The sequence below is a fragment of the Sceloporus undulatus genome, chromosome 6, assembly GCF_019175285.1.
Source record: "Sceloporus undulatus isolate JIND9_A2432 ecotype Alabama chromosome 6, SceUnd_v1.1, whole genome shotgun sequence".
NCBI classification, from domain to species: Eukaryota; Metazoa; Chordata; class Lepidosauria; order Squamata; family Phrynosomatidae; genus Sceloporus; species Sceloporus undulatus.
The window spans coordinates 112,637,560-112,654,076 of NC_056527.1; the positions used below are offsets into that span (position 1 = coordinate 112,637,560).

The 16,517-nt window shown below is 45.0% G+C and overlaps 1 protein-coding gene across 2 annotated transcripts in view; it reads right to left on the minus strand.

Annotated features, from left to right (window-relative positions):
• The window catches only part of ARHGEF15 (Rho guanine nucleotide exchange factor 15), a 51,199-nt gene that overhangs the window by 16,056 nt on the left and 18,626 nt on the right, over nucleotides 1-16,517 (minus strand). For both annotated transcript variants that reach the window (XM_042473023.1, XM_042473022.1), the window contains 2 exons: nucleotides 3,857-4,338; nucleotides 179-1,060 (listed from right to left, as the gene is read on the minus strand). In XM_042473023.1, coding sequence (XP_042328957.1) covers nucleotides 179-1,060; nucleotides 3,857-4,280 — 1,306 coding nt within the window. In that variant the 5' untranslated portion in view covers nucleotides 4,281-4,338. The remainder of the gene's footprint in view (nucleotides 1-178; nucleotides 1,061-3,856; nucleotides 4,339-16,517) is intronic.

Sequence of the window (16,517 nt, forward strand, 5' to 3'; positions counted from 1 at the left end):
GGAAGCAAACCCCAGTGGATAACAAGGGCCCACTGTATCTCACAAAAGTACAAATCCCAGAACTGCATAGCACTGAGCCATGGCAGCTAAAGTGGTGTCAAAATGCATTAATTCCAGTGCTTCCCACCTGTGTATATCCACCCTAAAAGTTCTTTCCCATATAGAGTACAGACAATACCTTGGCAAGGGTCTTTGGCTATGGGTGAGCTCTCCAAGGGAGGTGGTGGCTGAGTCGGTGGAGGAGGCAGGCCCTGAGGAAGCGGTGGAGGAGGCTGGGAAGGAGGAGGGGGAGTTGGGGCTACAGGCAACTGGAAGGAATTCAGTGTGGGGTGCTGAGAAATGAGGAAAGGTGGAGGTGTTTGTGAAGTGGGTGGGGGTGGTGGAGGCTGGGAAGGAGGTGGTAATGGGAGCCCTTCCCGCACATTAATAGGGGAGACATCGCCTGGAACATGGTTTGCCTCAAGTGGGTACTGGAGGGAACTCCTGCGGGAGAAGGAAGAAAGGCCCAAGGCATTGCGAGGCGGCTTCACGGGGGCTTTCGGGGGGATGGCAGGGGGCAAGGCCTCCCCATCCAATGAGGCAGGGGAACCTCCTTTGCTGCGCCGGGGCGGTTTGGGCATCAGAGGGGGGCACCGGGGTGGAAGAGGCTCGGCAGTCGAACGGTACCCCGTCAATATGACTCCCCCTTCAGTATGTCCATTGGTGGAAGGGGGTGGATCAAGGGGTTTCTTGCTCCGGGGAGAACGACGTGTTTTGGGGGGCCTGCCCCCCATAGATGAGGAGGAAGAAGAGGAAGAGTTGGCAGGTGGGGTGTTGAGCACCAATATATGTTGGAAGAAGGAGCCTCCCTCATCAGCAGAAGAGGAGAGATCTGAGGCTGGTCCATCCTCGCCGTCTTCCTGCTCTGTCTTCTGAGAATGTGCTGGAACCCAGGCCAAAACCATGCCTGGCCGCTGTTGGTGGCAAATGCAGGGGCAGCCCAAGGGGCAGGAAGAAGGTAATTCTATGCCGTTCTGCTCCACTGCGCAAGAAACAGGAGGCTGGACATCCTCGGAAGGATCTAAGGAGACAAACAGAGACAGAAAGCTGTGAACACTGTGGGACATGTAGAAGACAGATGGAGGTGTCTTTATGTTAGGAGTGAGTAGGTGGAGTGGACATTTTAGATACAGTTGTTACCTGCTTTTAGGGAGTGTGTTCCACTATCAAACAGCTCATACTAACAGGAAGTTCTTCCAAATGTTGAGGTGGATTCTCTTTTCCTGTAGCTTGAATCCATTGCTCTGGGTCCTGATCTCTGGAGCAGCAGAAAACAAGCTTGCTCCATCCTCAATGTGATGCCCCTTCAAATATTTAAACAGGGCTATCATATCACCTCTTAACCTTCTTTTCTCCAAGCTAAACATCCCCAGCTCCCTGTCTCTCCTCATAAGGCATGGTTTCCAGACCATTCACCATTTTAATTGCCCTCATCTGGACATGCTCCAGCTTGTCAACATCTTTTTGTTCATGCAGGATTCTTTCCTAGACTAGCCTGGAGATTTCTGGTGCTTCCTGGTGGTTTTTGATCTGATTACATCTGACATTGTGCAGACACATAGCTGTGTTAGCATGAGGAAGTAGACCTAGTGTATGAAAGTTTATGCTACAACCTGTTCCACACAGTCTCAAAGGTGCCACAAGAACCCTTAGATCTGATATGCTTAGCTTCTGAAATCAGACTTAAGACTGTGTTCAGGGTGAATGGGGGCGGTTTTGAGAACAGAGGTAGAAAAGAAAAGGGTTTACCTTTCCAAGCTCTGATTTTAAGACAAGGATGGACACTTTTTGCAACCTCATGCCCAGCAGCTAACTTCAGCATTCTCACCACCCATTCTACCAAGCTCGCCCTGCAGGTGGCACTAAAATCAGCACTTTTGTGGCCTGTAAACAAGATGCATGCGCAGGGCAGACACCTTGTCTTTAAGTACAGTATGTAAAAATCACAACTCTCAGAAGCGTAGTTCTATTCCAACAGCAATGTGAGTGTTCCCAGAACTCTTGGTTTACAGGAAAATGAGTGGTGGGCTGCTACTGCTACAGTAGTGTGTCAGTGGTGGAGGAACCCTGGTGAGTTCTAGAAATTCTCTCCAGCCACTGGGTTTTGCCCACTCCTGCTTTAGCATGATATCAAACTTCAAACAGACATAGTCAGTGATTAAGTTAACTTCATAACCAGATACCTAGGTACTCAGTCAAGGAGTCAGCATCCCTAGGAACTGTAGCTTTTGGATCACCAGCCAGAAAGAGGCACACTTCTAACCCTCATGCTGCAATGACAAGATCCAAGAATACATGTCCAAAGTTTCTAGCAGAATGATGGAAGCAAGAAGTGAGAGTGTGGGGTGGACAAGAGAAGTGAAAGTCAATATGCTGCACAATATGCAATGTTATGCATAGGTTTGCCAGGTGACATACATGACAGGCCTTTTGTCCCCTTAATGAGTGTGTACACTATGTTTCAGAGGAAGGAACTGACAAAACCACCTAGGAGTATTCCTTGCCTAAGAAAACCCTATGAAATTTGTGGGGTTACCATAGCCAAAAGGCATGTGAAGGCACACAGAAGGGGAAATTTCAACACCTGCTGAAATTCCCTCTTCTGCACAACCATTAAAGGGACAGGGGTCCTGTCCATATTTTGCCTGGCAATGAGTTGTTGTTGTGTACCTTTAAGTCATTTTTCTTGGGAAGTTTCTTCATAGAGGATTTGCCATTGTCATCATCTGGGGCTGAGAGAGTCTAATGTGCCCAAGATCACTCAGTGGGTTTCATAGCTGAGTCAGGACTGAAACCCTGGCCTCCAGAGTCATACTCCAATGCTCAAACCACTACACCACACTTACTAGATATTAAAATAGACACACTTATGAACTCACATCTACTGGGAGTTTGCTTCATTTATGTAAGCAACATAAACAATCCAAGTTCCTTTGGCACAGAAGTACCAGAACAACTGGGAAGAAGAACCTCAGCCTCTCAGGCCAAATCCATATAAAGCAGGGGTGGACATTTAGGAGCTGTTGGACACTTCATTGAAGGCCACATGCAACCCATGGGACACATTTTCTCCTCCCCTTCAACCAAGAGTCCCCATATGGCGGACTGTGGGTACTGGGGAATCCCCTCAGACTCAAGCTCCTTCCCCAAACTGCATACATAACTGATGCATAGAGATTTCCCTTGAAGGCACACAAATGACTTGAAGGCTCATAACTGTTTCTTGTAACAAGAAGAATGGCAAAAAATGGTTGTTGTTGTTGTTATGTGCCTTCAAGCCATTTCTGACTTATGGTGATCCTAAGGCAACCCTATCGTGGGGTTTTCTTGGCAAGATTTGTTCTGACAGTTTGCCATGGCCTTCTTCTGAGGCTAAGAGAGCATGACTTGCCCAAGGTCACCTAGTGGGTTAATATAGCTGAGCTGCATTTCCCTGCACACTGACGGGAACAAGGAGATGGGATTCATCTGTCTCACAATCTCCCTGAAAGAATGAAGCTATCTTGAAGTTAGCATTTGGGCCACATGGCTGGACTCATCCCATACCTTCTCCTTTGCATGAAGATATGGAGTGGGCAAAGCCAGCTCTCTGCAGATAAATATCATGGGTATGGAAGCAGCCACATCTCCTGTTTGAGGTTAGATGGGATTCATCCAGCATCCTCCAAAACCATGCATCACCCCTGTAGTCCAGGTTATAACTGTCATTGCAAGCAGTTCCAATACATAGCCAATAAATCATTTTCTCACCAAACACATGGACAGAGAGGAGATAAAGACCAAACAGCCACTAAATCTAAAAATCCTGATCACTTACTGGATTGCCCCTGCCCCTCCTTTTCCTCCGTGGTCGTCTCTGCTCCATTTTCGTTGACAGAGATGGGTGCTTCGCTGCAGTTCGGAGTGCTTTGGTTTAGCTTGCCAGGCTCCCCTTTCTCTGGAGCAGCTTGGTCAAAACGCACCACAATCTTCCGCACGGCACCCGAATTCTGCAGCTTGTGGAGGTGCCGCTCTTGATTATATGGGGGCTCAGCAACCCTAGAGCATCCCTCACTTGACGTCTCAGCTGTGGAGATCTCCGGGGGCAAAGTTGGGGTGGGACCCCGGCTCAGCCTGGCAGAGTCCGGCCGGGGGGGAAGATAGGGTCGTGGCCGAGTGGGCGGGCGAGGCTTGATGATTCGGGTGGGCTTCTGGGCGGGAGGGGTGGCCGGAGGCAGGGGGTCCATGGAGGACATCTTCATGGAGAGTGGGTCATTGGCAGTAGCTGCACCACCACCACCACCAATGTGACTTCATTTCCTGTGGGGCAAAAGAGCAAGACATAGTTAGCATGAGGGACTGGTGAAACCAGGAGTGGGCAACTTTAGAAAGCTAGGGGGTCTGCTTTAGCCCCACAAGAGAGCTTGGAGGGCTACAAATGCCCCCCACTGCAAAAACAAACAAACAAACAAATTCACAATAAAACAGTGGGTCCTTGGTATCTGCAGGGGTTTGATTCCAGGATGCCCTTTGGAGACCAAAATCTGTGAATGCTGAAGTCTCATTAAATATAATGGTGTCATAAAATAGTGTACCTTATACAGAATGGCAAAATCAAGGTTTGCTTTTTGCTAATTTATATTTTGTTTGAATAATTACAAGCCGTGGTTGGTTAGATTGGTGGATAAAGAATCCGTGGCTATGAAGGCAAGCTGTAACCAAAAACAGTGTTGCCCCTTAAACACCATTTAGGAGGGGTGAAAGCATTTCCACTATGATTTGGGGGGCCCTATGGGCCATTTGAGGCCCAGGAAAGTCCTTTTTTAACAATAAAGAAGTGAGCGGACATCACTTTTAAAAATTGAGCCTCTCTTTGGCTTAAATTGACCTGCAAGGAGGCAAAGGATATGGCAAAATGTCCCCTACACAACCCAGAGAACATGTGGGGGCAAAAACCAAACAAGCCAACTCTGAAATAAAATTCAGGGCACTCCGGCTAACAGAAACATCCCCCAGGCTCTGGACTGGACTTTGCCCACTCTTGCTGTAGGTCTAGGGTGGGCAAACTGTGGTTACAAGTGCCCCCCCAAAGCTCTTTTTGTGGCCCCTGGACAATCCCTTTGTTGACCTTTTTTTCCCAGGGGCTCTTAACTTAAGAGCTCAGACTCTTGTGTTATGTCCTCTTCCAGTACTGGTTCATATTTTTAAAAATGCACAGCTTTTTCAAAGGCCAGTTCTGATTTTCGTATTTGTTCTATTTTGCCATTCTGGGCAGCCCATGGAAGGTATGGGGGGGGGGGCATCCTCCCCACTCCCTGCCCCCCAACATGCCACAGTTGCCCACCTCTGCTATCAGTCAAGGACGGGGAACATTCAGTTTTAGAAAAGTTTTTTTTTCCAGGGGAGGCACATTCCTATAGTGAGCAGAGCCAAAGGCAAAAGAGCAGAACCAAAAATATCAGCATATTTTAGCTTAAAGCTCTCCCTGCCAGTAATTTAGGCTTAAAGGGAGCATTTTGACCTTTTAGAGGGGAGAAAAATACAGAGGAAAGTTGGGAAATTGCCACATGTTGTGGAAAAGGGAATATGAACATATGGAGTACTTCGCACAGCTGTATTGGAATCCTGGAAGGAATGGATTTGGCCCCAGGGCCTGAGTTTCTCCACCCTTGCTATATATGCTATACAATGTGGCCTGTCCACACGGGTGAAGGAATTGGTCGGGTGGCTCAGACTGTAAACTTTAAATTGTGGAGAGGGTGTGTGTGTGTGGAAGTATGTATGCACATTTTTACATGCTTCCCCATATTAAACATATACAGTATACACACGCTCACGTCACGGTAGGGAGAGGAAAACTATTTTATTTATATCCCGCCTTTCTTTCAAACAGGGTTGCCAGATTTCAGGGCTTAGCCCTGAGTCATCGGGTTTTCATGGGTCATCTCTGAGCAGATGAACCTGCAAACTTTCCAGTTCTGGCAGGATCGGTTCCAGGCAATAGGAAAGGCCTCTACCCAAACCTCCAGTTTAGCTAACAGAGTAGCAGATTGCTGGAATTTGCAAGGATTAATCCAGTTCTTAATAAAATTTGCAAGGAGTTGGGGAGAGGGATTCCTTTCCTCCTAGTTGTTTTCACTCCTGTGCTCACCCACCACTCTGCTTTGCATCCACTTTCTTTTTAAGGAGAACTGCACCTTGTGGAAGCTTCCAAGAGCATGGTTTTCTTTTTAAAAATACTGAGAAGGTGTGGCAGGGGATGATGATAGTGATAGTGGGTCTCAGTGTCACAAAAGTTGTGCATAGCAGGTGTGTTGCATGCAGCCTCCCATTCCTAGAGTCTTTTCACACCACACAAAGACAGCATTGTAATTCCACTTTAACGGCCATAGATCCATCCTGTGGGATCCTGAGATTTGCAGTTTAGGGACAGATACACAAGATTCTCATCCAGAACTCTATTGCTTCCCAAACTGGAACGCCCAGGATTCCACAGGATGAAGCCGTGTCAGGGGAATCACAGTGCTATACAGTGGTCCCTCCACATTCACTTGAGTTAGGGGTGAAGGACACAAAAACAACAACAACAACACTATTCTTTTAACCCAAAAGAACACCTCTCTGGGAATCTCCAGGTCCTCCAGTGCAACCCTATGGTCAACATCTGTCAGAAACCAATCATAGAATCATGCTGGAGAACCTACAAAATGCCTAGAGAAGTGTTTTCTCTAGGAACTTCTAGGTTCTCCAGATCAACTCTATGGTCAACTTCTGGCAGAGTTGCGTGGAGTACCTAGAGATTCCTAGAGAAAACATATTAATCAAAACCACAAATAATCAGATTTGCAAAAGTCAAAACTGCAAATGAGGAGGAACAGAACAAAACAAAACAAAACTGGAAAACACGTATTCACAGTGGAAGAGATAAAGGAAACAAAGTCCCACATGCTGTTGATGGTCGACAAATTTTATTATCTTAAAAAGCCCAACACATTTTGGCCTTGTCACAAATTGGCCTTCTTCAGGGGCTATTGTAACATAAATAAAAGTACATTTATTATAGTTGGGCCAACTATAATTCTATGGTGGGAAAGGGCCTCTGATCTACACTGTCTGGAAACATCTCTAGCATTTCAGATCAGGACCTCTTTTTCCCAATCGTTTCAGGAGTTAGTGGTTGAACCGCTGAACTATGCTCAGTACAGGCCAAATTGGGGAACCCTCGTCTATAATCAGAACAGCACTTAATAGAAGGGACTGTGTGCATCTCTTTTCTTTTCCCCCACCTCCAGTAAGGCAAAAAACTCTCCCTGGCCAGTTGACTCAGCCTTCCTTCCGGAAGGATTCCAAAGTCATGCACACAGCTTTGGCACAGCATTCCCTCTGGCTCTGGCGTCATCCATCCTCCGGGGCTATGGCTCTACAACTTCATTCATTGCAGGCCCTGCACGCAAGACGGCACATCCTGCCCTCTAGGGAATTTGCACACGCGGCAACCCAGCCGGCTCCTAATGGCACCCTGGGCCAGCTGCCAGAGAGAAGCTCTCCGGCTTGACAACATTTGCCAGGGTGCGGTTCTCCTGATTGCCAGTTGGGCAAAATACCACAGCATGATTGCTTTGCCCAGTCACTTGGAAACTTGGAAATGAAATAAATGGGTTGTAGAAAATTGAAGAGAAGGGCTAGCCTTACCCCAGTACAGGTAAATGCTGGCTCCAACTACTTTGCACATAACAAGAGCATGGGCAGAGTTAACATTATGACCACCATGTTGCAGCCAAGGGTGCAGCTCAGCAATGCATTAATAGCAACACTTGGGGAAGTTCCTTGACCAGTGGTCACTCTGGCTGAGCAATTCTGAGAATTGTGGTCCACAATGGTATTTCCCCACCACCACCACCTTAGGTTAACAACATGTTTAGGATCAGCCATCAATGTCTCTCAGCAGCCCCCTGTGGGCACTGATCTAGATAAGGATTTTGGAGGAATTTAATTTCTCTTCTGCATCCTTCTCCTACCAAAACCATTCTTTCCTTGAAAACTTCCATTAAAATGCTGTTTGCCCTTTAAGCATGGACCCAAGATGGGGGTCAGGGGGGGCTAGCCCTACAAGACTCAGCTGGGGTGGCTGAGCTCCTTGTCAAAATTCATCAAAATTGGACCTCCAAGACTTCTATGAAGCTGAGCCTCTGCAGGAATAATAAATCAAAAGTGTGCTCAATGATCAAGCAGTAAGAAATATTACAATTGTTGCTATGTTGTTCTGATTTCCAGATCGGGTCCCAAAGTACCAGATTTTTACATTAAACTGGAGGCAGTAATTGCCATAAAGAATTCCCTCCACCCCATAGTTTGGAAGGAGCAACATCACTCTGTCAAAGAAACAAGCAACTCTTTGTGAAATTAACTAAATTTGCACAGTTGGTTTTGCAGCTAAGGATGCCACCATTTCTCAATGAAGACTATTGAGGGGGGGGGGAGATAGGATTCATTTTCCAGTATGCACAAACCTGTTTAGCTGCCTTTCCTCTCAAATCCAACGGCTCCATTTCCTATTAGTCATGAGACAGGGAAACTGACTTTTATCAGCTCCATATAAAGTCTCCTGGATCTACAACTGGGCAGGGCTGTAAAAAACATATCAGCCTTCCCTCTCCCCTAACTATATCCCAACCTTCCTTCTCCTCCACCCTAGAAGATTAATTCCCAGCACTGACCATCCTTTTAAAAAATACGGGCTACATTTCAGCTCCAGAAAACACATGTTCCAAATCCTGCCATACCAACACACCCTTGAAAACACACACACACATGCACCAGTCTTCCTTGGAACATTTCTTGGAACAGTTTTCTGAGTGTGTATGGTCCTTGGAACATTTCTAAAGTCTAGATTTTCATCTTGCTTTCTTTCCCTTACCTGTTCCTCCAGAGGCACCTAGCTCTTCCTAAACCACTGCCAGAAAGAAACAGGGGTGCTGAAAACATGCAAACATGCGCTCGCATACATGAAGGCAAGGGGGACTGGGAGGAAGAGTGAGTGAATGAAGTCATTGACAGCTGCCTTGCAGGAGACAGTTGGAGGAGGTCAGCTGCTGGCTAGATATTTTGGGCCCACCAAGTGGGTGGAGAAAGTCAGGCTTTGTGCCCAGAGAGAGGGTCAGGGAACAGACTGAGGCAAGGAAGGGGGGAAAGCAAGAGGTGTCCCCCAAAGTGATCAGCAACTGACAAATACTTGAACCAAACCTGGTGTATGTACAATCCTTACTCAGCAGACCATTAACATCTGCAGGTGATTAACAGAAGTCTTGCATGCCACAACCCGTTGTGCAGCAATACATTTAGAAATGATGGCAGAAGGGGTGTGTGTTAAAAAATGATCCACACTGGATGTCAATTGTACATCACTGATTCATTGTTGTTGTGTGCCTTCAAGTCCTTATTGTGTATCTTCAAGGTTTGTTCACAGAAGATTTGTCACTGCCTTCCCCTGAGGCTGAGAGAGTGTGGCTTGCCCAAGATCACCCAGTGGGTTTTATGGCCAAGTGGGGAATTGACCCTTGATCTTCAAAGTCGTAGTCCAACACACAAAGCACTACGCCATGCTGGCTCTCCAAAGTGCACCTCACCAAACTTCAAATTCCACATGATGGAGTCACGACAGTTAAAGTGGCATCAAACAGCTGTAACTGTCTAGTGCAGATAGTCTTCAAAGTGTGGACAGGAAGGCGAAAACTGTGACTCGCTTAGGATCCCCTTCCCAAAACCATCTTTCCCCACCTATCTGTGTCGTTTTTCAAGAGGCCTTTAAAATCTGGCTTGCGTCTAGGGTCGAATTTGTGTATCAGTGTCATAAGGAAGGAGAAGTCTATATTTTTACTGATTCCACTGAGAGGTCGTCTCTTTGATTTATCTCATTATCACCTTACAAGAGCATCATGGATGGAGCAGGCCTCTTCTTTTAGTAGCATAAAAAATGATAAACTGTGATGGTTGCTATGGTGACATCACAGTGTTGGTACCTTAGTTCCCAAACTGAGGCTTCATGCAGAGGCGAATGATGCACCCAATGTCACTGAAGTGTTGAATCCACTCCAATTTTTTAGTACAGACATTAAAAGAACTATCAAAGTGCTAAATGCTATGCCCAGAATAGGTTCAGTAACTTAGATGGCTCCTTGAATGAAAATTCCTTTAAAAATGGATTTATCAGTTACCACTGGCTTCATGAAAAGCAGACATTTAAACAGACCCATCTTCTTACCAGAGAGCATGAAGGTGGTGCAACATGAAAAGGCCTTCATTGTTATGCATCTTAAAGTCATTTTGGTCACATGGCAACCCTAAGGTGAAACTATCAGTGTTTTATTGGCAAGATTTGTTCAGAGGAGGTTTGCCCATGTCTTCCTCTGAAGCTGAGAGAGTGTGCCATTGGGTTTCCATGGCCAAGCAGGGATTCAGACCCTAGTCTCCCACTGTCCCAGGCTGCATCTACACTGCAGAATTAATGCAGTTTAACATTGCTTTATCTGCCATGGCTCAATGCAATGGAACTGTAGGATTTTGTACTTTTGTGAGATATTTCACCTTTTCTTTTTGAGAGCTCTAGTGCCACAATAAACTACAAAGCCCAGGATTCCACAAGATGGAGGTATAAAGCTACATTAATTGTGCAATGTGGCAAAAGCTACATTAATTGTGCAATGTGGCAGCAGCCCTAGTCTAATATTCAAAGCACTACACCACGAAAAGGCCTGTTGAATTTCTTCTCATTGTCTCTGTGGCTATTAACAGCTGAAGGAAATTAGTAGCTACTTGCTTTGTTCAGAAAATCAGAACAATTTGTTGCAAACTGAGAAAAGTGATTTGGGATTCATTCCTTTTTTCAATAACAAAGGCCACATTTTAATTTATTTTTAGTTGCAGGGCTGTAGCCACACTAAATGATGGAGGAGGAATAAGTCTGTGCTCACTTGTGGGTGCTGAGGCCATAATAGGGCAGACTGGAAAAGAGTTATGTTATAGCAGACTGATTCATAGCAGTCAGATTTTAAAAAGTAATTTAACTATTTCAGTTAATTTTGAGAAATAGGGGAAGAGGCGAGTTAAATCATTAAAAGCCAGCATGGTGTAGTGGTTTGAATGTTGGACTATGACTCTGGTGACCAAGGTCTGAATGCCCACTTAGTCATGGAAACTCACTGGGTGACCTTGAGTGCGTCACACACTCTCAGCCTCAGAAGAAGACAAAGGCACTCTCCCTCCCCCACAAATCGTGCCAAGAAAACCCTGCAATAGGTACATCTTAGGCTTACCATAAATTGGAAACGACTTGAAGCCACACAAGAAGTACCTATTTGGGGGAACAATTCAGAAACACAACCATGTTAGTCTGAAATATCAATACGCAAAGGGATCTTGTAGCACCTTTGAAACGAACTATGCAAAAGATATTGTAGCATCCAAGGAAGGAGGCAAAGGTCCAAACACACTGCAGAATAATCCAGTTCGAGACCACTTTAGCTGCCCTGGCTCAGTGCTAGAGAATCCAGAGGAGGCTATATGTCTCACAAAACTACAATTCCCAGAATTCCTCAGCATTGAGTGAGGGCAGTTAAAGCAGTCTCAAACGGGATTATTTCTGCAGTGTGTTTTGGACCCAAGTCTACAAAAGCCTCTGCTACAACTTCTTTTGCAGTTAGTCTCAAAGGTGCTACAAGATCCCTTTGCAAAATTTTTGGAAGGCTGCAATTTAATTACTTTTTTTAAAAAAGTAACTTTCCAAGCTCTGCTTTGGCCACAGTCTTTTCACTGAAGCTGTGCTGCCGCATGGTCTCCTTCCCCCTTCCCTCCACCGTCTCCCACTTGACCAGAAAATCCTCTAGAAGACCCCCATCACAACTGTCCAGGCTTTTCCCTCTCTGCATGGTTCCTTGCACTCATCATATCATTCTTTATATCAATAACAGAGACAGCAGAGCGTGCAAAACCCGTTGAGGGAGAACACCCACCCATCGCCAACCATTTGTCCTAGGAGGATTAAAACAACCACCTCCTCCTACTTATAGTTCCCTCCATTTGACAGGTTGCAAATCAGCCTACTCAGCAGCTGACACTCCAGATCTTTCAGGGAGGGGGGGCAGGGGGCAGAGAAAAAGAGAGACTCAACTGGGGAAAAGAAGAGAGAATTGCAAAAAAGGGGGGACTTTTTTCACTGATCCAATTGGAGAGAAAAAGAGAGAGAGAGAGAGAATACAATTGGGAGGGTTTGTTCTAGCTGCTGTTTTTGTCAGAGCCAGTGTAGGGATGGGCAAAGCACAGTCTTCCAAATGTTGTTTGGACTGCAACTCCCACTAGCTTTAGCCAGCACAGGCAATGGTGAAAAATGCTTTGAGTTATAGTGGAGCAGCATCTCAGGAACTATAGTTTGCCATAGACGGTGGCTGGCTCAATGAGTTCAACTGGTAGAATCAGCATTTTAATGAAATCTGGATATGCTCAGAGATACCTTGGACACACAGAGTTAGCTAAAGAAGTCTTTTCAACAAGTAGAACCCAAGAGAATTCTTTGTTTTTATGGCACTCCCAAAGCCAACTGCCTGATCCAAAAGAGACAATTCTCAGAGGACAAATGTGTCCTGACCTCATTCTGGGATGGATGGAAACAAGCCTTCTGCTTTACTGAAATCTGGGCCATGCCCTAGAAATTTGAAGTGATCCAACCACCTCTGCAGTGATCTAGCACTTGAAATAGACACTTCATGTTGGTGAGATGACAGCTCCTTCTTGGAGGCAGTGTCCCATAAAATATGAGGAAAGTTTAAGAACAACCGGATCCTCAAGATATCAAAACTGAGCTGTGCTATATGAAATTAAAAGGCTTCTCATATTTATGGGAAGCAGTATTACCCCCCTGACAAGCCATTTATTCCTGAGGACCATTGGTCACAGAAGTCTTGCACCAGCAGTAATGATTTATATATGAGGACATCCTGTGCTTTACCTGCTGAATTTCTGCCCACATGCATCTTCAGACTGGGTACATTCTGGTTCATATTCTTACTCATCCAGGCAGCCTGTTGTATGCGTTAAAAAAGAGGGATCACTCTTGAATTCAGATTTGCAGCTGCAGAAAATGCATCATTTTCTTGTCCACAGCTGGCAAGAGAAGGGTAGACTTGCCATATATGTTTAATATCTTTGCCTGATGAAGCCAGTGAAACTTCGAAAGCTTGCACAATACCTTTTTTGCATTTTGGTTGGCCAATGAAGGTATCACGCTTTTGTGGATTTTGGATTTTGTTTCATTATGCTGTAAGGCCAAACACAGCTCCCCCTGATTACGTTTCCTATGTCATAAGCAGTGCTTGTGTGAAAAATGCTCAAATCCAGGATGTCATGTTGTTTTGCCAAGAAACAAGCTTCTAGTCCTTAGAGGTCATGCAAATGAAACAGAAGTTGCACATGGCAGCCTGCCCTTCTACTGTCAGCTGTGGATAAGATGTAAGACAGGATCCCAGCCTAGCCTTCAGTAGTCAGTAGAAGCTTATAAAAGGGAGAGTAAAGCTGAGAGGTACAGTCATACCTGGAGTAAATTCTGCTGGATTCTCTCTCAATCTTTTTCTCTGTAGTGGAGAAACTGATTTCTCAGATCATGGAAGAAAGCCTGTGGTGCAGACTAGTTTCTTCCATGCTTCAGTCATCTCATGGATCCTTACCCCTCCATGAAGAAGGGAAATGCGTCTTTCCGGAGGCAGGAAAAGGGTAGGTTTAACTTAGAATCTTCTCAGTACACAGAGAGGAAACGTAGCAAAAGTAACAGGAAGGGAAGTGGCAAGAATTGTTCACTCAGTATTGTTTTCCTATTATTTTTCCTATTATTTATATAGTGCTTGTTTCCATTATTTATATGGTACCATCTACGTGCGTGACAGGTCCCTGCCCCAAGAGGCTTACATTCAACAAAGGAGAGGGAAACAGAGGCCATCATAAGCAAGAAGAATGTGCCTGATTCTCATATCTTTCAGTTTGGGAACAGAGAGGATTTTTACTGCCAATATGGCATGAGCATAGGCATGGGCAGAACATGAGAAAGTTAATTTTTTGCACTAGAACCCCCAGACTTCCCGCTACTAGCATGGCTAATGGTCATTCTGAGTAGGGGATTCTGGATTTTAACAGTCCAAATAAGTAACTGTGAAGAAGGGTAACCTTTCTCAGAATCCTGGTTTTAATCCAGATGTCTCTGCCTGTCTGCTGCTATTTGCCATCACTGAAAGAGAGAGCAAATCCTATCATAATTCTCTATCTTTCTAACTGATTTTGCTACAATCAGTGAGAGGAGAAAACGAAAAGAGATAGGCACTTCATAATTCACGGGGCAGACCCTTATAATGTATATTTTGTGGCTAACATTAACCAAGTAATTGTCACTTATGAAATTGCCCTTGAACCTCACACTCTACAATCCACGCTCCCATGAACGTGACTGTAACCAATAAAAGCCTACACCACGATACTTGTGCTAGTCTTAAAGCTGCCCTAGAACTTTTGGTTGTTCTTGTTGCAACAAAATGTTTTACACAAGGCGGTTCTTAAGACTATAATTCAATGAACTGAGGGAAAGAAAGCAGGTCTTAAGTACAATATTGGTGCCATACCAGTATGGTGTAGTGGCTTGAGCACTGGATTACAAATTTGGAGATTAGGGTTCAGCCATGAAAATCCACTGGTTGACCTTGGGCAAGTCACATACTCTCAGCCCCACAAAACCCCATGACAGAGTCATCTTAGGGTTGCCATGAGTCAGAAACAACTTGAAGGCACACAACAACAACACACTTAAGAATAAGCTATTACAACAGGAGTGGAAAACCTTTGACACTCCAGACATTTTGGACCACAACACCTGCAAAACATTAGGGAGGGGACAAAGATTCTCTGCCCAGACCATAAAGACAGACCCAGAAAAGAAAATTGTGAAACACCACTTGACACCTATGACCATGGGAAAATTATTTTTGGATTAAAACTTCCGCAGTTCTTCAGCACCCAAGGGGATTCCAAGAACGGTAGCCCAACAAAAGGAAATTTCTCAAGCCGGGCATAGCTTCCACTTTAATACAACATCAATGCTCTACGCAGACCCTATTGGACAATGACTATTCTGTCTCACAGGTCAACGATGTGGTTTTTTTTTCCAGTTTAGGGAAGTGCAAGTGAGAACAGACCTACCCAGTAATGTCACTAGGGCTGGTGTCACCCCAGGAGCATAACCAACAGGCCGATGGTTCCTCCAGAGTAGATCAAGCCACTATGGAAGATAAAGGCTCTGGACTACTTGCTAATGATGGCTGGTGAACTGGGGCACCCAAAGGGACTGTGCATGTCCCAGGTTGTTTGCAAGTCCCAAAGGGGTCCAGGTGCCATTTGGCAATGAGAAAGGACTCCAGAAGTTCCTTGCTGCTTTCAGACAAGTGGATCAGATTCTTACCAGGGCTTTCAATCTCCGGGAGTCCTGATCTACTCATGGAGAGGCACAGCAGTACACTCCACACCAGAAGTCAGAAAACCCCCCCCCCCTGAGATGTCACCTGGTACGGTCCACACCTCCAACTTCATAATGATGCCCCTGGACCTATCATCTTTGGTAGATCCATTTTCATTTATCAGAACTTCCTAACCTGAAGCAGCTGCTTATCAGCAACAATAGGTGATATAACAGAGACATACATTAATTTTGCCAACCAACTCAGATGCAAATCTGTCCTCATGTCTACCCAGAGAACAGTTTTACTGGACCAAATAACTTAAAGGATTCATTCACTATCTTATCTTCCAATGTGACATAAACTATTCTTTGCCAACAAAGCCTTCATACGAATATCTGTCTCTCTACAAAAGAATAAACAGATCCACATTTGGCATAAAAAATGGCAATTTTCAGAAACTAGCAGGATCTAATTTCTGTCTCTCTGCACACTCCATCCCTGACCCTGACTTGCCCCCTCCTCCTTGTTGAACTATAGCACTTACAAGAAAACAGCAAGGCAAAATTGTTGAATTAATGCTTACTAAGAAGCTGAATGTTATCACCTATGGCCTGGATTGAGAAAATGGGTTTTTATCTCGGTGCTTGTGGTTTATCAATATCAGGATGTCTGTGTTATTAGCAATGCGGCTTTTTGAATAGTCACTGTCCTGATTTTATATACAAGTAAGCTTTAGCACAGTTATCTAAGCCTGTCTTTCTTGTGTTTCAACTCCTCCTGACCTGATTGCTGAGTTTCTTTCCCAATTTATCTGCCTGCCAACTGAGACAGCATTCTTGGCATCTGATGAAGTAGAAAACATAAGCCACAATAACTTTGTTTCATTTTAAGGTGCTACAGAACTTTTTGTTGTTTTAGTTCTTAACTTTGGCTCTGCCTAATATACGAACTATAGTTTGGCTTCTAACCTACAAAAAGCACAAAGCCACAATATGGTTCTGTGTCCGATTA